This window comes from Rattus rattus, chromosome 18 (assembly GCF_011064425.1).
Source record: "Rattus rattus isolate New Zealand chromosome 18, Rrattus_CSIRO_v1, whole genome shotgun sequence".
Taxonomy (NCBI): Eukaryota; Metazoa; Chordata; class Mammalia; order Rodentia; family Muridae; genus Rattus; species Rattus rattus.
The window spans coordinates 3,202,602-3,226,161 of record NC_046171.1 but is presented as its reverse complement, the minus strand read 5'-3'; the positions used below and the strand labels follow the sequence as shown (position 1 = coordinate 3,226,161).

At 46.9% G+C, this 23,560-nt stretch overlaps 1 protein-coding gene across 1 annotated transcript in view; it reads left to right on the top strand.

Annotated features, from left to right (window-relative positions):
- Dnah8 (dynein axonemal heavy chain 8) overlaps window positions 1–23,560 on the top strand; it is a 245,323-nt gene that overhangs the window by 19,164 nt on the left and 202,599 nt on the right. Inside the window, exons 8-16 of the mRNA XM_032888883.1 lie at window positions 2,907–3,020; window positions 3,216–3,323; window positions 5,004–5,105; window positions 8,770–8,916; window positions 12,053–12,250; window positions 16,953–17,029; window positions 18,663–18,762; window positions 20,027–20,146; window positions 21,532–21,667. Of these exons, the coding sequence (XP_032744774.1) occupies window positions 2,907–3,020; window positions 3,216–3,323; window positions 5,004–5,105; window positions 8,770–8,916; window positions 12,053–12,250; window positions 16,953–17,029; window positions 18,663–18,762; window positions 20,027–20,146; window positions 21,532–21,667 (1,102 nt within the window). The remainder of the gene's footprint in view (window positions 1–2,906; window positions 3,021–3,215; window positions 3,324–5,003; window positions 5,106–8,769; window positions 8,917–12,052; window positions 12,251–16,952; window positions 17,030–18,662; window positions 18,763–20,026; window positions 20,147–21,531; window positions 21,668–23,560) is intronic.

The window sequence follows — 23,560 nt, the reverse complement described above, 5'->3', positions numbered from 1 at the left end:
CAGATTTTCCTAGTTATGAAATACACCGTAGGCTGTTTTAATCAATTGCTATTTCTACTGCGCTATAGGGGGGAAAAACCAATCAATTCCACCTGTCTAGCTTTATCTTGGTACCCTTCCCAGTCTTTAGAGACCACTCTTCCATTCCGTTGTAAGGCGTCAGAGGGCTTCTTGCTACCCAGCCATCACGCGTTTGTTAGAAGTGTCGAGCTTTGAATCGGGCTCTCTCTCGGAGACCACCACAGTTCCCAGCTGACGAGGCAAAGGTTCATCTCTCAGTTTTGACAGTTCATCTGTGGTGTGCCATCCAGAGAAACGGGCGCTTTTTTTATTTGGAAGGTGTTTGGGGAATTGCGGATCAATACAGATTTGCTGAAGTGAGGAGTCATGCCGGAGAGGTCTCAGCGACCGAGAGCACTTGCTGCGCTCGCAGAGGACCTGGTTGTACAGGGCACCTAGCAACCACCTGTAACTCTAGTTCCAGGGTAACTGACTTCCTTGCCCACCTCTGTGGGCATTGCACACACGTGACTGCCCAGAGAGATGTGCAGAGACACACTGCACACATACAGTAAGAAAAGAACAAATTGAAATCATTCTGAACGGCTACGCAGAAAGACAAAAAAAGCAAAGAGTTTAGCTCCACATCCCTTTTCCCCACCTCTTTTATCTTTCTTCCTAGGGGTAGTTTTTTTTAATTAATTTTTTAAAGATTATTTATTTCTTAATGTATGCACGTGAGTACACGTATGTCTAGGCACCATGCAAGTGTCTGGAGCCCGCAGAAGAGAGAAGGCGGCGCTGAGTTCCTTGGAACCGCAGTCAGAAGTGGTTGTGAGCCCCCGCTGGGAGTCGAACCCGGGTCTTCTGCCACAGCAAGGGCTCTAACCACTGGGCAATCTCTCCAGCCTCTCCTAGGGGTCGCTGCCATGCACAGTTTGGCTTGGTCCTTTGCTTATTCAATTCCTTTCCCTTAAAGTTTATATTTCTCTGCATGGACGTGCAACTATGTTTTGTTTTTTGTAAAACGTTTATACAGTAGGTATAAAAAACAAATGTCTTTTTTTCCCATTGTTTTTAATCAGATATTTTCTTTATCTACATTTCAAATATTATTCCCCTTCCTGGTTTCCCCTCTGGAAACCTCCTATCCCATACCCCCATCCCCTGCCTCCATGAGGGTATTCCCCCACCCACTCAACCACTCCCTCCTGCCTCCCTACCCTGGTATTCCCCTGCACTGGGGCATCGAGCCTTCATAGGACCAAGGTCCTCTCCTCCCATTGATGCCCAACAATGCCATCGTCTGCTACATATGCGGCTGGAGCCATGGGTTCCCTCCATGTGTACTCTTTGGTTGGTGGTTTAGTCCCTGGGAGCTCTGGGGGGGGAGGTGGTGGTGTCTGGTTGGTTGATATTTTTCTTCCTATGGGGTTGCAAACCCCCTCAGCTACCTCAGTCCTTTCTCTTAACTCCTCCATTGGGGACCCCGTTCTCAGTTCAATAGTTGGCTGTGAGCATCAGCCTCTGTATCTGTAAAACAAATGTCTTTTAATCATATCCCTTCCCTACCCCCGTTCTTCATTCCTGAGTCTGAAATTCTCACCACAACGTCCTGCTGTGCTGAGCTCTCTTGCAGCATTAGAAGGCATCTCTAGCCCACGGCTTCGAGCTCTCCCACCTCCTTTCCTCGGGCTAGTTTTTGGAAGGCCTAAGAACCACGTGGTCAGTTTGACGGCCATCATGGTGTCCCGCCTCTGGTTCTAATTTTCTGTTACCTATCTCATCACCATGCAAAAAAAAAAAACCACGAGGATGGCCAGAGGAGGAGTGGTTCCTTGGGCTCGTGGTTTCCGAAGCATTACCGTCGTTTGTCGGCAAGGTCCGGTAGAGCTCATGGTAGCAGGAGTGTGTGGGAGACGCCTTTGACGTGGTGCGGACTAGCAAACAGGGCAAAGATATTGGCATCTGTGGAGGCCTTCCTCTGCCAGCCGCGCCACACGTCCTAAAGCTCCACGGCCTTCAAAATGATGGCACTAGCTGAGAAACACGCACGGGAAAACACCCGTCTTTGACCAGATTTTCAGATTCAAAGGACAAAACTCGAAAGAAAAAGTTGACTTCCAACTGAGTCCATTTTGCCAATAAGGGTGTTTATTCCCTTTGAATCATGTTCTAGTATCGCGACTCACCGTTGAAGGCCCAGAACCGTTATGTAATGTCATCAGTAACCCATCTTGGAAGAACCAATCTGGGCAGTCTTAAGTCTGTAGACAAGGACAGCAACCACAGAGGAATGACTAATTTTTGTCAAGAATTTAACATGCTTGTAACAGCCAGTTCTTAAGTTCTACAAGACAGGGAGTTATCAGAGGCTAGAGAGATGGCTCAGTGGTTAGGTGCACTTAACTGCTCTTCCAGAGGACCCTAGTAACTCCAGCTCCAGGGACTCTGCCGCCCTCTTCTGGCCTCCTTGGGTACCTGCACTCACTCACTCACAAACTCCCTCTCTCCTACTCCATAAACACATAATTAAAAATTTTTTTTCTTTCTAAAAAAATTTATGTGTATATGTAGATGCCTTGTCTGCATTTTGCACACCAGAAGAGGTTGTCAGGTTTCAGGGGACTACGGTTATTAGACAGTTGTGAGCTGCCATGTGAGTGCTGGGATTTGAACTCAGGACCTCTGGAAGACAGCCAGTGTCCTTAACCACTGAGCCATCTCTCCAGCTCAAGTGAATCTTTTTCAGAAAGAAAAAAAAATCACACCAGTGAGACTTCGACATTTTTTCCCCCAGTGTCCGTTTGCTTAGGGAAAACAGCATGAGTTTCTTGACTTAAATTGCAGCACACTGAGATGTTTGGAGTGATAATTGGATTCTTAACGCACTTTCGATTCCTTAGAACTGGCGGGATTTGGATGCGCGAATCACGGACACGGCAAATGAATCCAAGGACAACGTGCGCTACTTGTACACCCTGGAGAAAGTATGTCAGCCCCTCTACAACTACGACCTGGTGAGCGTGCTCCTCAAGGTGGGCTTTCTAGGGCCTGGAGGGGCGGCTCAGCATTCGGAAGACTAAGGAGTGCGGTTCCTAACGCTAGCTTGCATGATTAAAGCACTTGGTCGCGGCGCTCGAGCGCAGCAGCCCTTGGAAGCAAACCGGGGTAACGCGTGCGCGGGAATTTACTTCAGTCGTCTCCATTTTTAGGTCTCCATGGCACACGGCATACAAAACTTGATTAATGCCATCAGGATGATTCACAGCGTGTCGAGGTATTATAATACATCAGAGAGGATGACGTCATTATTCATCAAGGTGAGATCATCATCATCATCATCATCATCATCATCATCCCGTATATGTGTGATGTTTGTGTAGCAGGGCACAGTTGTATTACAGCAGCTTGGGGAGATCAGGGGACCACTTTGTAGGGTCTGTTCTGTCCTTCTGTCTTTACATGTGTGCCTTGGATTGGACTCGTTGCCTGGCTTGCAAGGCAAGCACCTTGACTTGCTAAGCCATCTCACCAACCTATCATGGCAAATTCTCCTCCTCCCTCCCCTCCCTCTCCTCTCTCTCTCTCTCTCTCTCTCTGTGTGTGTGTGTGTGTGTGTGTGTGTGTGTGTGTGTGTGTGTATCTGTCTCTGTGTCTCTGCCTCTCCCTTTCCCTCTCTCTCGGTCTCTGTCTCTCTGTCTCTGTCTTTCTCTGTCTCTGTCTCTCTCTCCTGAGACAGAGCTTCTCTGTGTAGCCCTGGCTATTCTGGAACCTGCTCTGTAGACCAGGCTGGCCTCAAACTCAGAGACCCACCCTCTTCTGCCTCTGAGTTCTGAGATGAAAGGCTGCATTGTGGCACCACCGCCCCGTCTCTATGATGAGTTTCTAAGGGAAGTCACACCCATGGTCTTTCCCTTTAAGGTGTGGAAGGGAGTCGTGAAGTACTCTTGGTGATCTGGCTTTTCCAACTTCCACGTGGGGGTGGCTGGTAGGGTAGAGTGGGCTGGGTTATCAGTTGTACTCAATTGTGTTTAACACTAGCAGTGAGAACTTTGAGATCAGCCCCTCAGCTTAAAGATAGCCGTTTTCTTCCATTTAGTCAATCTAAGTACTTTTGAGTCTGCCGAGTAGATAAGGCTTTATTTAGTTTGTATAAAATGTTCATCTTGTAGTTAATTATCTTTAAAGACATTTAAAAAATTATCTGAGATACATTCGAATAGAATCTAATTAGATAAGTAAAGGCATAGCCGAAGTGGAAACAGGGATTTGATGAATACTTCCCCCTGGAAGACCACGGGAATCCTCTTGGCTCTTTTGTTTTCAGTTTCTATCGATATTTCAGGTTGAGACCATTCTTGGTTCCAGATTATATTTTTTAAGATAACTTTTTATATTTATTTATTTTATGTGTATGAGTACACTGTAGTTGTCTTCAGACACATCAGAAGAAGGCATCGGATCCTCATTACAGATGGTTGTGAGCCACCATGTGGTTGCTGGGATTTGAACTCAGGACCTCGGGAAGAACAGTCAGTGCTCTTAACTGCTGAGCCATCTCTCCAGCCCTCTCCCCTAACCATTTTTAAGTGGCTGTCATTCATTACTTTGGACTAAGTTAGGACCTAGGTGGAAGTGTATTAGACAAATAGAAAATGTGCTTGGTGGGGAGGGGCTGGAGAGATGGCTCAGTGATTAGGAGCACTGACTGCTCTTCCCGAGGTCCTGAGTTCAAATCCCAGCAACCACATGGTGGCTCACCACCATCTGTAATGGGGATCTGGTGCCCTCTGCTGGCGTGTCTGATCAAAATATAATGTACTTGACTTTGAATCTCATGGCCCCAGTGACAGAGATGGGTTTTCTTCATTTTTATTGGATTTGTTTGTTGTTTTTTAATTTTGTGATTTATTTACTCCGTGACTTAATTAATTTATCACGTACATTATGCTTTTAAACGCCATTTACCAACGGCCACTTTGTACCCACCTTTATTTTAGGTAACCAATCAGATGGTGACAGCCTGTAAAGCATACATTACTGACGGGGGAACAAACCACGTGTGGGACCAGGAAACGCCAGCGGTCCTAAAAAAGATCCAGGTTTGGAAAAGCGTTTCATTTTGAGAAAGCAAAGCTCTCACCTGACAGCTCAATTTCCTTCCCTTTGTTCGGTCATGAATGGAGTAGTGGAGTGTGGGAATATAAAAGAGGATTTCTGTGGATACTTCACTCTGGTGGGGCCAGAGAGACGGCTCAGTGGTAGTGTTGGGAGGAACGAAGTCTTTCGGTAGATATCCGCAAGCATGCGCAGTGCCCCCATAATTAAAAGTAACAAAGTATTCTATGTGTTAGAACGAGAGGAGCAGGTTAAAGTAGCTGGAAAGGTGGAAAAACTAACTGAAGTGGGCTCTGGCTGGCAGGTTTGCAGTATTGGATTGCAAGACGCACCGGCCCTGCAGAGGCCAGGACAGATGCCCCTCCCCCTACCCCGCCCCTAAAGCCATAGACAAGTATCTGTGTTCGAAGTACAGAAGGAAAACCAGAAGCTGAGGCACCTGTTGGGGTAGAAATCTCTGCTCGCATCTGGACAAAACACAACGGGCTAACATGGTTCCACCGGGAAAGGTTTAATGAGAGAAGAAGAGTAGAAGAGGAGAGGAGTAAAGGCGGGACATGAGCACGTGGAGGGAAGTGGGGAGGGGAATGGTGAGAGAAGGGACAAAGGGGAAGAGGGGAAGAACAAGAGCAAAGAGCAAGAGAGAGAATGAGGAGGAGGCAAGCAACCCCTTTTATACTAAGTCAGGCAAACCTGGCTGTTGCCAGGTAACTGTGGGGGTGGAGCTTAGACAGACGGCCAATAGCACCTATTCTAGGAGTGTGGAGAAACTGGGCTAAGGATGTAGCTGAATTGTTAGAAAGTTTGCTAAACATGCGTGAACCTCTAGGCCCCATCTCTGGCAGCCCATAAAAGAAGCAGGGAGGTGCGGAGGTGGGGGCGGGGGTGGGGGTAGAGATGGGAGCATTGGGAATTCAAGATCAACCTCGTCTACACAGGGAGTTTGAGGTCACCCTGGGCTACATGGGATTCCCGTTGTCAAACAACAGCAACAAAATGTGGAGAAATGAATGGGCTAAGGGAAAAAAATTGTTCTGCAGAGGACGCATCTGCAGTTTTTCCGTTGAGGTTGTGGGCTTCTCTTCTCCCATCTACATTCCACATGGGACTTGATTGTCAGTTCTGAGAAGCACAGATTCTTTTCCTGGGGGCATAAGCACTAATGGACAAAGAAAAGACCCATCAAACCCCCAAGAAGCAAAACAGTTCTCAGGAACTCACAGAAGAACCAACCCAGGAGCCCTGGGAGTGGGGGGAGGGGCTCAAGCAACGGGGAGCCAGCTTCAGGGAGACTTGAAAGTCTGGACACAGCTTTCACCTTTTGACAGCAGAGCACTAACATTTGGAAGAAGCTTTGAAATGTGTCCAGGGAATACGCCTAAAAGACGGAGACGAAACTGCGCCTGCAAGGACAAGATGGTTTATCAGAAGGGACGAGCTGAGCCGCTCGAGACACGGAGTGCCAGAGTGAGCAAGAAAAAAAAATCTCAGAAAAAAAACAGAAGTGCGCCAGAGTCGGTGCTGAGGGCAAGAAATACCGAATGACAGTCATAGTCAGTGTTCTATTCTGTGAACAGACACCATGACCATAGTAACCCTTATAAAGGACAGCATTTAGTTGGGACTGGCTTACTGGTTCAGGGTTCAGTCCATTATCATCAAGGTGGGAGCATGGCAGCATCCAGGCAGGCATGGTGCAGGAGGAGCTGAGAGTTCTACATCGTCATCTGAAGGCTGCCAGGAGAAGACTGATTTCCAGGTGGCTAGGAGGAGGGTCTTAAAGCCCACGCCCACAGTGACACACCCACTCCAACAAGGCCACGCCTACTCCAGCAATACCACGCCTTCTCCAACAAGGCCACACCTTCTAATAGCGCCACTCCCTGGACTGAGCATTGACAAACCATAACAATATCTTCTCCCAACTTCTTTTTTTGTTTTTTGTTTTTTTGTTTTTTATGCCCCACTAAGTTCATTTAGGGCACTGGTGTAAGGCTGTCCTCTGAAGCTGAGAGAATCCTACTTGTGGCCACACCCTTCTGAAAGAAGGACATCCCATCCCGACAAGTATAAAGTGTCCGTAGCTCCTCAGTAAGAGGTGGGGCCTGGAGCTCATCCTCCCCATCCCTGCCTGGCTTTTGTCTGGCTTGATCTTGTGCAGGTCTTATGCAGGGAACCACAGGTGCCATAAGTTAATACGTACAACAGCCGCATCCAGAAAACAGCATGTCACAGCCCTCCAAACCCTCTTACTACTCAGACATCCTTCTGGCCCTGCTCATCAATGTTCCCGAGCCTTGGTTGGGGAGGGGGTGTTGATAGGCGTCCCCCTGAGTAGTGAGCGCTCAGATTCTCGTTTTCAACATTCTGGCCAGTCTATATCTGTAGACGCTGTTTCTGGGGGTCGGGAGGTGGAGAAAGAAGGTTAGAGGGGAAAGGGATCATAGACCTCCTCAGACTACTTCCTGCTGACTAGGGTCGCCAAGTTCTTTGGGGGTAAATCCAATTTTTTTTTCCCCCGGAGCTGGGGACCGAACCCAGGGCCTGGCGCGTGTTAGGCAAGCGCTTTACCGCTGAGCTAAATCCCCAACCCCCAATTTTTTGTCATCAAGATACCTCCAACTTCTCGTTGTTTGTGAACACCTGATGAACCACAACAGCTACCAGGAGCATCTGCGGGGATCGGAAGCCTCCTCCTCTTCCTCCCCCTCCTCCCCCTCCTCCCCTCCTCCCTCTTCTCTCTCCTCTCCTCCCCTCCTCCCTCTCTCCTCCTCCCTCCCTTTTCTTCTCCCTCTCATTCTCCTCTCCTCCTCCCTTTCTTCCTCCTCCCTCTCCTTCCTCTGCTCCTCCTCTCTTCCTCTTCCTCTTTCCCCCTCCTCCCCTTTTCTCCCTCTCCTCCTCCCTCTTCCCCTCCTCCCCATTCTCTTTTCCTCCTCTTTCCTTTCCTCCTCCTTCCCTGTTCCCCTCCTCCCCCTCTTCCTCCTCCTCCTCCTCTCCTCCTCCAACTCTTCCTACCTCTCCTCCTCCCCCTTTTCCTCCCTTTCCTCCTCCTTTTCTCCTCCTCCTCTCCTCCTTCTCTTATCTTTCTTCATGCCTTCTACCCATCTCAGAGCTCTGGGGTTTACCCCCTCTCCAGAGTCTCAGAATTAAAACTACCTGCAACTGGCGAAGATCCCCGACCCCCTCAGTGCAGGAGGCAAATCACAATCACCTGCTGCGAAGTAGCCTCTTATCCCACACTTGGGATTAAAAAACAAAACAAAACAAAACAAAACATATCCACGTAACACAACTGGTTTTTGAAGAAACCAAATCTCCATTGGCTGCTGCCCACCGCAAAATCACGTCTGACCCAGCTCCGGTCTATGAATAGTCTGATTGGCTGCTCTGACTGTATCCGAGTCTTTTTCTTTCTTTCTTTTTTTTTTTTTTTAAAGATTTATTTATTATATGTAAGTACACTGTAGCTGTCTTCAGACACACCAGAAGAGGGCATCTGATCCCATGATGATTGTGAGCCACCAAGTGGTTGCTGGGAATTGAACTCAGGACCTCTGGAAGAGCAGTCAGTGCTCTAACCACTGAGCCATCTCTCCAGCCCCTCCCTCCCTAATTTTTTTTTTCTTCTTTTTTCTAATTCTCCTGTAGGATTGCATCTTTCTCTTCAAGGAGTACCAGGCATCCTTTCACAAAACAAGGAAGCAGATTTTAGAATCCTCAGGGGAGAAGTCTTTTGAGGTCTCCGAAATGTATATATTTGGAAAATTTGAAGCCTTCTGTAAGAGACTGGAGAAGGTGAGTGTCTCAGTCAGGGTTTCTGTTCCTGCACAAACATCATGACCAAGAAGCAAGCTGGGGAGGAAAGGGTTAATTCAGCTTACACTGCCACATCGCTATTCATCACCAAAGGAAGTCAGGACTGGAACTCAAGCAGGTCAGGAAGCAGGAGCTGATGCAGAGGCCATGGAAGGATGTTACTTACTGGCTTGTTCCCCCTGGCTTGCTCAGCTTGCTCTCTTATAGAACCCAGGACCACCTGCCCAGGGGATGGCACCACCCACAATGGGTTGGGCCCTCCCTCCTTGATCACTAACTGAGAAAATGCCTTACAGCTGGGTCTCATGGAGGCATTTCCTCGGGGAGGCTCCTTTCTCTGCGATAACTCCAGCTTATATCAAGTTAACACACAAAACTAGTCAGTTTTGTGGCTAGTCTTGCAGTCCTAGGACCCCCACCCCGAACCACACGGTGCTGGTTATTTTGGGGATTCAGGTAGTGTGGGTGGGGATCATTGACTCAGGTCTCCTGGTATTGATCCGACTCGTTCAGTCAGGTTACTCATACCACAGCATTCATTTGAGCTGATATCTTCTCTCACTCAGGGATAGCGCCTTGGGCAGGCACAAGGCTGTTGCAGAATTTCACCTCTCCCGAGACCTCAATTCTTCTTGCACAGATAGATCTTGAACTTGAAGGCTTCTGCTCTCGACCACAATATCAACCTGAGAAAATGTGTGTGGCTGGTGGGCCCCATAAACGGGCAGTGACTGAAGCCCGTTTGTACAATTTCTCTCTCTCTCTCCCCCTCTCTCCCTCTCTCTCCCTCTCTCAGGACCAACATGCACAATGCTTTTCTGAACAGTGTGTCAGAGAAGCCTTTGCTGGACAGATAGCTGCAGCTCTGGCTTCCGTCATTAGGACTGACTGAGGAGGAATGGCACTGTTTAGAAGGCTGTAGGGAACCCACACTAAAGGTTCCTAGGTATCAGTCTTTGGAGGGTGTCTTAGTCAGGGTTTCTATTCCTGCAACAAAATACCATGACCAAGAAGCAAGTTGGGGAGGAAAGGGTTTATTCAGCTTACACTCCCTGTTCATCACCAAAGGAAGTCAAGACTGGAACTCACACAGGGTAAGAACCTGGAGGCAGGAGCTGATGCAGAGGCCATGGAGGGAGGTTACTTACTGGCTTGCTTCCCCTGGCTTGCTCAGCTTTCTTTCTTACAGAACCCAGGACCACCAGCCCAGGGATGTCACCACCCACAATGGGCTGGGCCCTCCCACCCTTGATCACTAACTGAGAAAATGCCTTACAGCTGGGTCTCATGGAGGCATTTCCTCAAGGGAGGCTCCTTTCTCTGCGACAATTCGCTCTAGCTTGTGTCAAGTTGACACACAGAACCAGCCAGTGCACATGGTGTCTATGATATCATGGGACTGGAGAGATGGTTTCATTCAGTGAGGTGCTCACCGAGAGCCTGGGTGAGGATACCTATCAGCCCTGTAAAAAGTTGGGCAGAGTGGTGCTTGCCTCTAATGCCAGTGCTGGTGGAACAGAGACAGGTGGGTCTACGGAGCTCACTGGCTAGCCGGCCTAGCCAAACAGAGAAGGTTCAGATTCACCGAGAGACTCTGTCCCGGAACCTAGGAAACTAAGTCGGAGGGGTTGTAGGGATAGCCTAACCATGAAGAGCACATGTGAGTTCAATTACCAGCACCCTTAACTACTTGTAGCCCAGTTCCGGGGGAATCCCATGCCCCCTTCTGGCCTCTGGAGGAAATTGCAGTTATGCGCATAAATACTCTCACACCCCCCCCCCTTCCATATACTTAGAAAAGAAAATAAATCTTAGGCGACGGGAGGGAAGACAGATATAACTGCAGATAACCCTGCGAATGGGTCAAGCTAAGTGTGGAAAGATGCCAAATCAAACAAATGCCATTTTTTTTCTCTTACTACGGTTCATAGATTTCATGTGGACACATAAAACCGTGTTAGGCTTCCGGCTGTTGTAGCCAGAACAGCTCTCTGGTGAGTGAGTTGGTCTTGGAGGTTAGAATACCATCGGGCTGGTAGCCTTGCCTTTTGCCTCACAAAGTAGGCACATGTCGTGTCTGTATTAGGAGACAGCCCAGTCACTTTCTGTGTCTTACAGATCGTAAATTTCAGGCTGGCCTGCATTTCCTCCAGGTTTGGAGATCCAGTCTCTGGAATGTCCAGAAGTCATTTCTGGAAGTGCACAGAAATTGTGTGGTTAGAATAAGTGATCGCAGGCTGGAGAGATGGCTCAGTGGTTAAGAGCACTGACTGCTCTTCCAGAGGTCCTGAGTTCAATTCCCAGCAACCACATGGTAGCTCACAACCATCTATAATGAGATCAGATGCCCTCTTCTGGTGTGTCTGAGGACAGTGACAAGTGTACTCATACATAATAAATAAGTAATTTTTTTTTAAAAAAAAAAGAAATTAATTCCAAAATAAAATCCCAAATCCACCACAGTGCGAGAGTCCCTCAGGGTTCTTCCAGGTCAGTAGCCATTCCTGTCGTCTTCCTGTGGTGTTTGTCAGGTTTCTTGCTGTCATTGCTGTTGTTGCTACTGTGACAAGAGAGATGAGGGGGAGGTGGACTTGTTTAGCAATAGTTCTTTGGGGGTGAACTCGATCTTCTTTGGCAGTTCAGTCACCACGAGTGGAGATCAGCAATGCTACGTAAGGTGAACCAATACACGGGAGTCGTTAGCAAAGAACAGCAGGGTAGAGCGAGTGAAACCAATGCTCCCTGCTCCTCTCCCAATGTCTGTGGGGTCACATTCATACTCCTTCATCACAGGTCCTTTCGCATGTCTGCTGTAGCAAAAAACATCCTCTCACCTGTGTCTGCTTCAGAAAGACATTCTTTCACATGTCTGCCTTAGCAAGACTTCCTTTCACCTGGGTGCCCCAGCAAAACCTCGTTTGCCATAACTGACTTCCCAAAGAAACCAGAAGTTTCCACTTCAATAACCCTCCCAGGCACACCCTCAGTGGCCTCCTTCCTCTAGCTAGTCCTTTCTCCTAATGTCTCAACCACCTTCCAAGCTGGAGCACAGGAGCCCTGCCTAGAGGAGGGGCCTGAGAACTCATTTCTAACCGTCTAACGTTTCCTTTGGAAGATCACGGAGATGATAACCATCGTGCAAACATACTCGGCCTTGAGCAACTCTACGATCGAAGGGATCGATATTTTGGGGATCAAGTTTAAAAACATCTACCAGGGGATCAAGAAGAACCAATATGACATCCTGGACCCGCGAAGAACAGAATTTGACACAGACTTCTCAGATTTTATGGGGAAAATCAACACGTTAGAGGTAAGTAGGTACACAAACTCGTATTCATAAAAAAAAAAACAAAGCATGGTCGGTGGTTCTGCTTGGTACTGTTATTAAAATGTCCACACAGAGCGATGCTCCTGAATTAATCACTTTTAAAAGGTTTTTATTTCAGTTTGTTTGTTGTTCTGTCCGCATGCATGCCTGGTTCCTCAGAAGCCGGAGGAGGGTGTCAGATGCCCTGGAACTGTAGTTACAGTTGTGAGCCACCGTGTGGTTGCTGGGAATGGAGCCTAGGTCCTCTGCAAGAGCGGCCATCTCTCCAGCCACATGGGTTTAGTATTTATTTTATTCCTGTTCAAAGTTGCTTTAAGAAATTTGTAGGGTGAATAATTTTTTAAAGCAATTTATAAAACATTTTCCACCTGTATGTGTGCCTACATGCACATGGATGTGTATGGTCGTGTGAATGTGTGTGGGGGATTTATGTGCAAGGTGGGAAGTCCAGGGGACAACCTCGGGTGTCTTCTACCTTTTATCTGAGCTAGCGCCCGACATTGGCCTGAAACTTCACCACAAACTTCCAGTGATCCACCTATCTCTGTGATCCTGATTCATTGTGGGGATCGTAAGCACACACTACCATTTTTTTTTTTTAATGAAAGGTCTGGGGACCTGTTTTAGTTAGGGTTTCCATTGCTGTGAAGAGACACCATGACCACAGCTATGCCTTTAAGAGAAAACATTTAATTAGGGCTGGCTCACAGGTTCAGAGTTTCAGTTCATTATCATCATGGTGGGAAGCATGGCAGTGTGCAGGCAGGCTTGGTGCTGGAGAGGAGCTGAGAAGTTCTTCATCTGGATCCACAGGTAGCAAGAAGATACCCTGACACTGGGCCTGGCTCGAGCTTCTAAAACCTCAATGCCCATCTCCAATGACACACTTCCTCCAAGTTCACACCTACTCCAACGAGGCCACACCTACTCCATGAGGCCACACCCACTCCAACGAGGCCACACCCACTCCAACGAGGCCACACCCGCCACAAGGTCACACCCACAACAACGCCACACCTACTCCATGAGGCCACACCCACTCCAACGAGGCCACACCCACCACAAGGTCACACCCACCACGCTAACGCCACACCTACTCCAACGAGGCCACACCCACTCAAACAAGGCCACACTCACTCCAGCAAGGCCACACCTACCACAAGGCCACACCTACTACTACTAGTTTTACTCCCTGTGAGTCTGTAGGGGCCCTTTTTATGCAAACCACCACAGGATCTGAACTTAAGTCTTCATGCCTGCAACCCGTGTGCTTTACGAACCATATCATTTTTCTGACCTCTCATCTTTTTATTTTAATTTTTAGTGAAAACTGAGTATATACAGTAAAATACATGCATGAATAACCATACCTTTATACACTGTTGTATTAAATATTAACACTATTCGTGTTGCCCTGCTGGTTGTGGCGGCGGCGTGAGTTCCTCGCCACCTGCCCAATTGCTCGAGATTCTTGAGTGAAAGTCACACACACACACACACACACACACACACACACACACAGAGCCTTATTTTTAATATGCCCTAAGCAGTCCAACAGCTGGGTCACTCCCAGACTTCCACATTGCTAAAGCCTCCCTTCCGATATTCCTAAATTATTACTAAAAGTCTATATTCCATCTTTGTTATTCCAGACCTAAGCGGGGAACGGGGTCTTGGGGCCGCTCTTTCCTGCCTCTTACATGGCTGGATGCTTCCTGTTTGCAGCTCTCAAGCCTGATCCTTCCACTTCCCCGGGATGGGGGTTCTAAATCCATTTTCTTCTCTGGGTTCCCTTCCCTGGGAAATCTAAAGTCCTACCTTGATTTCCCTGCCCAGCCATTGGCTGCTGGCAACTTTATTTACCAATCAGAACCAGATGGGGGCGGGGAGCCGCAGTGTCTTACAGGCAGATGTGTGAATTCCCATGCAACCTGAGAACAAAATGAAAACAATATAAGCAATAAACCAAACGCATAACGTCTTACCCCTTTTCATCCATTTAAAAAGGCCTTTACTCTCAGATAACACATTAAATATAGTAATAACAGTTATGTAAACTATAAGGTCCGATATACACTGATAGCATCCCGACTGTCAACTTTGACACTTTAGGTACACTTCTTTAACATTTATCCTAGCTTAAGGCGTTTACATTTTTACATATGAATTATGTTCTGACTGTAACTTGTATTACCATCTGAAAACCACTCTTTCAGATCGTCTTCCTTAACATTGAACAACTTAATTTTGCTTGTGGGGCTATAACTAGTCTTTAACCCCATCAGGGATCCAAGAAGGAATTCAATATTACCTGGATATATAGGAAGCACAAAAACATAGCTTCCAAAACTTAAATTGTAGAGACAGTTGACTACCTGGACTACCCATATTCCTCAAAATGTTGGAGCATCTGTCTTTCGCCTTCTGGCCCAGAACCATTTGACAGATCTTAGGTGAAGTAGGAGTTATGAAGGAGTCGCCCACCCTGTCTTGGCAGAGCTAAGCTGTGGACCCTTTTGTATCGCATGTCCTTTCTTGGACAGTATATTTTAATGAAAAATGAGTACATCCAGTAAAAGATATGCATGAATAACCCGCATATCCAGAGGGTATTTTATACATTGGTATAAAGTGCCTTTCCCCAGAGGGCTTTCCCACTGGCCTTCTTTTTTCCAGCTTTTGAAACTCTTGTTTCTTGACATGAAGAATGAAGGGAAGCCAAGACTTACGTACAATCTGTTGCTTTTAAAACCTTTTAAATGTCTATTACTGTAATCGTGGCAATATTAATAAGACCGCTCCTGAAGTGTCACCACTCCTATGGTCTGCCTTTGGAATAGGTTTCCTTTCAATTAAAATAAAAAAACCAAAACCTTTTTATTTTTCTTTTACGTATGTGTTCGCCTGTTTGTATGTGTTCGCCTGTTTGTATGTATGTGCACCTCACGCATGCAGTTCCACCAGAGTCCAGAAGAGGGCACCACATCCCCCTGGAACTGGAGTTAATAGACGGTTGTAAGCTGTAATGGAAGGTGTTAGAAACTGAACACAGGTCCTCTATAAGAGCAGCCAGTGCTCTTGACTATTGAATCATCTCTTAAGTTTGATCCTCTGTCTGTCTGTCTGTCTGTCTGTCTGTCTGTCTGTCTCATTGTTTTTGTTGTTGCTGTTGTTGTATGTGTATTACTAGGTCCCACCTCTGCTAGACAAGTACTTTTAGAACTGAACTATATTCCCCACCCTTTTCTTACTTTTCATGTTGACATGGGGGTTCTCATTAAGTTGCTTAGGCTGGCCTTGAACTCCCTCTATGGGTGAAACCTGTCCTTGAACCAGTGATCTTTCTACATCAGCCTCCAGAGTAACTGAGCTCACAGGCCCACGTCATCGGGCCTGATAAATTAACTTACCTTTCATTTCCCCTTCCGCTTTTGGAAAATTATGTCCTGATATCAAGATATAGTCCCATTATTACTGTTCATTTTGACTAGTTGTGCTGGATGGAGTTTACTCCCGAAATACATTGCGAATTAAATATTCATGGCAACAGGAATTAAAAATTTTGCTCTCTGAAAACTTTATGATTTATTAATGAAGATTATATATTATGAAAGATGTAAATTTTAGCTTCCAATAAAGCTAGTAGCCATACGATTTCCTTTTCATTTTTCTCTTCTGTGTTTTGAGGACTGCTGATTGGTTCCAACTAGTTAGGCACTGTACCACTGAGTTACATCCCCGCCATTCAGTTTTTGAGAGACATAGCACAGGCTGGCCTCAGACTTTTTAGTTTTCCTGCTTCTGTCTCCTGAGTGCTGGGATTATAGGTGTGTGCTGTCAAACCCGGACCATACAATCCCTTAGATAGTTATTACTAGATAATTTGACTGTGCTGTCGGAATTCTGAATTTCCTTCCGTTTCCAGTTGACAAACCGGTGGGTGTGATCCATTCAATCACCAATACCAATAGAGTCCACATGGAAAAAAGAATCAGCAAAGAGTGATTTCAGTTCCACCTTTCAGGGCCAAGGGCTTGAAACTCATTGCCAGGGATGGCAGGAGTCTGGGGAGGGACATTTTCGGTCTCCTGTTCCTACTGAGCCCCAGCACCAGGTTTCCCAGGGCATGGGCAGCTCACATCTTTGTTTGTAAATAAGCTGTCCCAGAGACAGGCTTAGAAATTAGCATCCCAAAGAAGAACACTTAGCAAGGGACCCTTTCCCATCCCTTCTTTCTCTCAATTGGAATATCCAACCAAGAGCTGCAAATACAAACCACCCAAGGGACTTGGCACTGCCTGAATAGACCAAAAAGAAGCTGAAATTCATTTTGATACTGTACTGTGTTTAGTCCGGTCTATTGGTAATATTATAATTTTCGCATGCTATTAATTGCTAAGCCATGAAGGAAGTGTTCTATGTAACCTCCATGGGTGTGTAGGCAGCGGGTGCAAAGCCGTTAAGATGTCGTGTGTGTTTTCTAGTCACCTTCGTCTCCCTTCTAAGGGGGCGACGCCTCATTCAGTAGCCGATGTGGCTTGTGGCTGCCACAGCAGACAAGGCTGAGAACATCACACCGCACTTGGGTGGTAGATATGTTTGGGTCTTTAGGGATGTCGTAACTGTGAAACAAAACCAGACCCCTTCACGTAAACGTAACTGGAATGTTGATGTTCTGTTTTAGATTCAAATACAGGCGTTTATGAACACTACCTTTGGAAAGATCTTGTCCTCCCAGCAGGCGCTTCAGCTGCTCCAGAGGTATTTATTTTAGAGACTGAAGGGGCGTTGGTTCCTCTGAGAGGAGGGTTTCAGATAGCTCGGGTGCTAAAGTTCTTGCCTTGCAATGGGGAGGAGAGGACCTGAGTTTAATTCCAGAGCCCATGTAAAAAGAGGAGAAAGAGGGGGAGAGGGAGAAGGAGGAGGAAGAGGAAGATGAAGAAGAGGAGGAGGAGGAGGAGGAGGAGGAAGAAAGCCAGGCAGGGAAGGGCATGTTTGTAACCCATCGTTCGTTCCTGGGGAGACAAAGACAGGAGGATCCCTGGGGTCAGTGGCCATGCAGTTTAGCTGAATCAGTAAGTTCAAGGACAGTAAGAGACCCTGTCTTAAAAAAGAAAAAAGGCTGGGCGGCACCTGAGGACTATGCTCTCCACATATACACACACATGTGCGTGTGTGCCTGCACACATACGTATCTGTACACATACAAAACACACACACACACACACACACACACACACACACAAAATCTGTCCGTTTTCAAATTAGAATGTTCTGGAAATGTCTCCTTCATAAACCTTTATTAACATTTCATTTACCACTAAGTACATTTTTGGAACATAGTTTTTCATACCATTTTAGATTTCCCTTTTTTTAAAGACAGGCTCACTATAAGCCAGGCTGGCCACAGACTTGTTCTGTGGCTAAGGAAAACCTTTAATCTCTTGCCCCTGCTGCCTCAATTTCCCAAATGGGATGACAGGTGTGTGCTATGATGTTCCACCGAATTAAAACTACAATCATAACAGAAAAGTCTTTCATAAGAAAGTCTCGAATGGCCGTGTAATATACCTCACTTTAATTTCATAGTTATTATTGGGGAGGGAATAACTAGTGTTTAATTTTGCTTCGGGAAAGAATTCCCAAGGAACGCGATTGCATATTGTCGTAGTCTACTTCAGATGTCAGTTCAAGACAGATCTGGAGACATCTGGGAAGAGGGAGCATCAGTTGAGGAGCTGCCTCTATCCGATTGACCTGGGGCCATGTCTGTGGGCACCTCTCCTAATTGCTTATTGATATAAGTAAGCTTAGCCCACCGTGGGTGGTTCCATCCCTAGGCAGATGCGTCTGGGCCGTGTAAGAAAGGCAGTTGATAAGTATGGTGACCTGAGAATTGGAAGCTGAAACCCTTTCCTCCCCGAGTTTCTTTTGGTGTTTATCACAGCAAGAGAAAGCAAAATAGAGCAGATGTAGTGGTGGATGCAGAAAAATGGCCGGCACAGTCAAGCAAGTTATATCCCCCTACCTCACAGAGTTGTCCCCCAGCCTTTCACAGCAAGACTCCTTAAAAATCTCCTCCTACCTCTTTTCTCCTCTATCCACTTCCTTCTATCACCAGAACAGCGTGGTCCTGACACCTCCCAGGCATCGTCTAGTCCCTGAGTAGATGTGAAATCGGCCGGCAGGCCACTGTTACAATATCTGCCTTTCAGTGTGCAAACTGCAGGGTCCGAGAAAGCTGAGGGTGCCCCTGCCTTGTTTGTGGTTCCATACAATTCACGAGGCCAGGAGTAAGCATTTATCAAACGCACGAATGAATAGTTAGCGCTCCGGCATGTGTGCGGTATGTTTCTCATTTCCCTTCTAATTATCCGGCTTCGATTCCTTTTAGGTTTCAGAAGCTGAACATGCCCTGCCTTCAGCTGGAAATCAATCACACCATTGAGCGGATTCTTCAGTGTTATGTGGCTGAACTTGAAGCTACCAAGAAGGTAGGCATCCTGCATGCACACAGACGAGTGTTATCTGTATAAAGAGGGAGGGTCTGCAAGTCGTCACCATTGTCATCAAACACCCGGATCTTCAGGGCTTGCCTCGCAGAATGAAGGCTCTCAGAGAATCCCCTCTGAGCCTGAGGGTCCCTGGACTGCCAGATCCACACCTGTTTGTTGTTAGGAACCGTGCTTTGGACACAGTCTTCCCCGGTTTCCATAGCAGAGCCTGGTTAGGATAGTGTTTTCACGCAGAGAAATGCAGGTGCAGGAGTTTACCAGATACAGTGTAGCCACATGTTTCCTCTATGGTCTACCTCCTTAAAGTGGGAGATAAGTAAGGTCTTGTTAGTTCTGCATCCCTATCAGGGAAACACCCGCTGGAAAGAGTTTACTGGGGGAAAGATTTACGTTGCCATTGAGTTTCGGCCTGCTGTAGTGGAGTAGCTCAGTGCGAGGTAGCAGGGGTGAAAACTTGAGGCTATTCCCATAGCAACCAGCCAGACCACAACAGGGAGCGGGTATGACTTCCCGAGGCCGGTCCCTTCTCAAGGGCTCTCCACCTCCTAACGATTCCACGACTTTTTCAAATAGCACAAATCAGCTAGGGGTGGGCAGATATTTAAAATAAGACATCCGGGGGCAGGAGGACGGCCCTGTCAGTAAAGAGCTGGCTGTGCAAACCTGAGAACCTGAGCTCAGGTCCCGAGCACTCAACAAAAACATGCATGCTGCATGGGCGGCTCCTGGGTCTCAGCTTAGCCCAGGCAGTGAGCTTCATGCTCAGTGGGAGACTCCGTCTCAAAAAATAAAGTCGAAAGCCATAGAAGCTGCTAGCGTTGACCTCTGGCACCCGTATGACTATGCATACTTGTACGCACACTTACATGCGCGTGCTCGCACAGACGCACGTGCGCATGCTCGCAAGACGCACCTGCGCATGCTCGCAAGACGCGCCTGCGCATGCTCGCACAGGTGCGCCCACTAGAAGGTTGTGGGGGCATTTCCAATTCAGAGCATAACAACATGTAATAGGAAATGAAGGCGAAGAGAGAGTAAGCGTCGTATATTGTGGACATGATTGTTCCTTGAGCCCCAGATTATTGGTTCTGAACCTCATTTGCATTTTCATCGACTAACTCTTGTGCATTCAGCCTGGGAGTTACGGCGAAACCACCTATTCAAACACAGCTGTAAATTTCCTCCTGTCCTCCGCTGCGTCGAATGCAAATATTAACATATATATATATTTTTTTAATTACAGCTCTACCATTCTCAGAAGGATGACCCCCCTCTCGCTCGCAACATGCCCCCCATAGCAGGAAAAATTCTCTGGGTGAGGCAGCTGTACCGCCGGATAAATGAACCCATCAACTATTTCTTTGTAAGCCAATCACACAATTTATACACGAGTCGTGGTGGTGTGGGGAACGGAATTACATTACCAAGGCATCCTGTCCTACAATACTGATGCCGATGAAGTAGTCAGGACCGATGCTTTTACCGAGAGAAAAAAACAAACTAACTTATAAACATGCGGGAGAGAGGCTAAGTCAACCCTTTCATGTTTAGCGGACCAACCAGTTCAATTACAGCTGGCAGATCATATGTGTTTTAATAATAGAAGACACTTTATAAAAGGCTCTTAAAATGATGGCTTAGAAAACACACAGTGTACGCTTACTCTCAGTTGCATATATGGATGGAGAGGGGCTGATGTATATTTAATGAAAACCAAGAAAGGGGTGCCGACTGCATTCCTCTTTGAAGGACTGAGCCCCAGGCCTGGCATCTCGGTACATGCAGTATAAGATCACTAGTCTTCTGAAAAGGCGAGGTCCTTGTAGACCCTGCCAGCATTCTGGAAAGGTCCCTTGGTCTTTTCTTTGTTCTCCTGTTGTTTTTATTTGTGTGGGAGACAGGGTATTGTATTTCATGCCTGAAAAGAGGACAAAATAACCTGGAGGACCCCAGCCTTGGAGTCATTTTGTTACTGGGGCGCTACGAAATGTAAAGATTCGGCTCTGCCGGTGTTGCCTGCTTCATTATTCCGTGTATTTACAAATATTTAAACTGGGGATGGAGAGACGGCTCAGTAGCCGAGAGTGCGTACTTTTTTTTTGGCAAAGGACGCAAGCTCTGTTCCCAGGACCCATGATGGGAGGCTCACACTCATCTGTAATTCCAGCTCCAGGGGATCTGACGCCCTCTGCTGGTCTCTGTGTGCACCTGCACCCCTGTGTGCACACACTCCCATGCCCCCAGTCAAAATAAATAAATAAATAAATAAATAAATAAAATCTTCGAAGGTATTTATTTAATCTCTCGCTATAGTGGCGGGATCCAGTCTGGCCTTTGTGTATTCTTCCAACATTTACAAAAAGGAATCGTTTTGTTGATTCGCCCTCCCTCCCCCCTGTCCCACCTCCAGTGCTGTGTAATATTCTGATAGCTGTTTAAGGAAAGTCAGCCAGGTTGCCCCTTGTCCAGGTAAATGGGGAGGGAGGTAGAGCTGGAGACTGGAAGCTCCCGCTGCCTGCGGCTGCTTATGTGCCAACAGAACTCTGTTTCAACCCTCTCTTCCCTTCCCAGTGGAATATCTGAATCTTCCTGTCTCTAGCTTCTCTGGCCTTTCTTTATTCTAAGGCAGAATCTAAATGGCTACCATGTTTACTTGATGGTCAGTATAAGTCGTCTGTGGAAGTGTCTTAAAATATAACTTTCTCTCCTCCCCACCCCCCCTTCCCCCTCATTCCCCCCAAAAAACAGAAAAACTCAGACATCTTGTCAAGCCTAGAAGGTAAAGCTGTCATACGTCAGTATAACAAGATCTCGTACGTGCTGGTGGAATTCGAGGTGGTTTACCACACCGCGTGGGTCAAGGAGATCTCCCAGCTTCAGTACGGTGCGTATAAGAAGGCTCGAAAGTGCGGTTCGGCTACGAACAACAAATTCGCGGTTCTTTCGGTTGGCGTTTGGCATTCTTCTTATGTACGACCTGGCTGCTTAATTAAGGTTTAGGTGTCGGGCTGGGGAGATTGGCTCAGTTGTGAATGCCCGAGTTGATTCTGCAAGACTTACGTGAAAAGCCAGGGTGGGTGCCATACCCCTGTAATCGATCCTAGGACTGGGGGGCAGGGGTGAGGGGGTGGGGGTGGGGTGGAATCAGGGTGGAATCAGGCAGACCCCTGGGGCTCCCTGGGGCTCCCTGCAGGGAGGAGAGCCTTGTTTTCACTCCACAGTAATGAGAGACCCTGGCTCAGTAGACAGAGATCAGGCGGTCTTGATAGGTGAAGTTTCTCTCGAGTTTTATGGAATGTTCTTTGCCTTGCGTGAACACTAATTGACATTAGAAAGGTACCGAGTTTCTCTGGTGGAGACCTGGCAGGTCTCAGATGGTCACTCTCGCCTGGAGTGGAGTGGCCGTTATGTCCCATCTGTCCCTGTGGAGCTGTCTCATGCTTTTGATTCGTTTGTTCTGCCCTGCAGATTCAATAGTCTTTTTTTTTTTTTTTTTTGAGTCTTCAGACTCACCAGAAGATGGCGCTAGATTCCATCACAGATGCTTGTGAGCCACCATGTGGTTGCTGGGAATTGAACTCAGGACCTCTGGAAGAGTAGCCAGTGCTCTTAACCGCTGAGCCACCTCGCCGGCCCCAGTACAGTCTTAAGGCAGACAGATTTTGCTAAAACAAGATTTTTCTTTTGAGTGTTTGGAATTATGCTGGGATTTCTCTGGATGGCCATGTGATTTCTAATTCATTTCTGAAAGGATCCCAACTATGTTGGGTAAAACTCTTAGCTGAGATCCCCAGGAAAAACTGACCCCATTAAGAACCTTGTGAAAGGGCCGGATGTAATGGCTCATCCTTGAATCCCAGTATTTGGGAGGCAACAGCGGGGCAATCTCTGTGAATTCAGGTCAGTCAGGGTTACACAGTGAGATACAGGTTAGACACTGAGACCCTGTCTAAGAAAAAAAAAAATCAAAACATCTTGGGCTGACAAGATGGCTTAGTCCGTGTAAAGGAGCTTGCTGTACAATCCTGGAGACCTCAGTTCAGTCCCTGGCACTCACTTAAATGTGAAAGGAGAAAACCGACTCCACAAATTGACCTCTGACCTCCACATGGGCATGCTCATGGGCACAACTTCCCAATAATAGATTTAAAAATAAATTAATTAAAATAGTCGTTTAAAAGGAACCTCTCAAAGACTAATTTTATCTAGCGAGTAAAAGTCCGCTAACTTCAGAGGGATTCAGGGGGTACTTTGTTTTCCTAGAAAGATGTCGCCGTGACATTCTACCAGGTCACATGAGACTTGGCAGAATCTATTATAATGAAATTCTTGTGTTTTTTTTTTTTTTTAATTTATTATGTATATAGAGTTCTGCTAGCATATACACTTACACACTGGAAGAAGGCATCAGATCTCATTACAGATGCTTGTGAGCCACCATGTGGTTGCTGGGATTTGAACTCAGGACCTCTGGAAGAGCAGTCGGTGCTCTAACCACTGAGCCACCTCTCCATCCCCGAAATTCTTGTGATAATAAGTTTGTTGAGGGGCTGGAGAAATGGCTCAGCGGTTAAGAGCACTGATTGTCTCACAACCATCTACAATGGGATCTGATGCCCTCTTCTGGCGCGGGTCTGAAGAAAGCAACATTGTACTCACATATAAAATAAATAAGTAAATCTTAAAAACAAATAAAGTTTGTTGAAAAAAGACATAATTTGAGCAAATACATATGAGCCTTCGGGTGATTATTTTTTACTACTATGCCTCTAGCAGT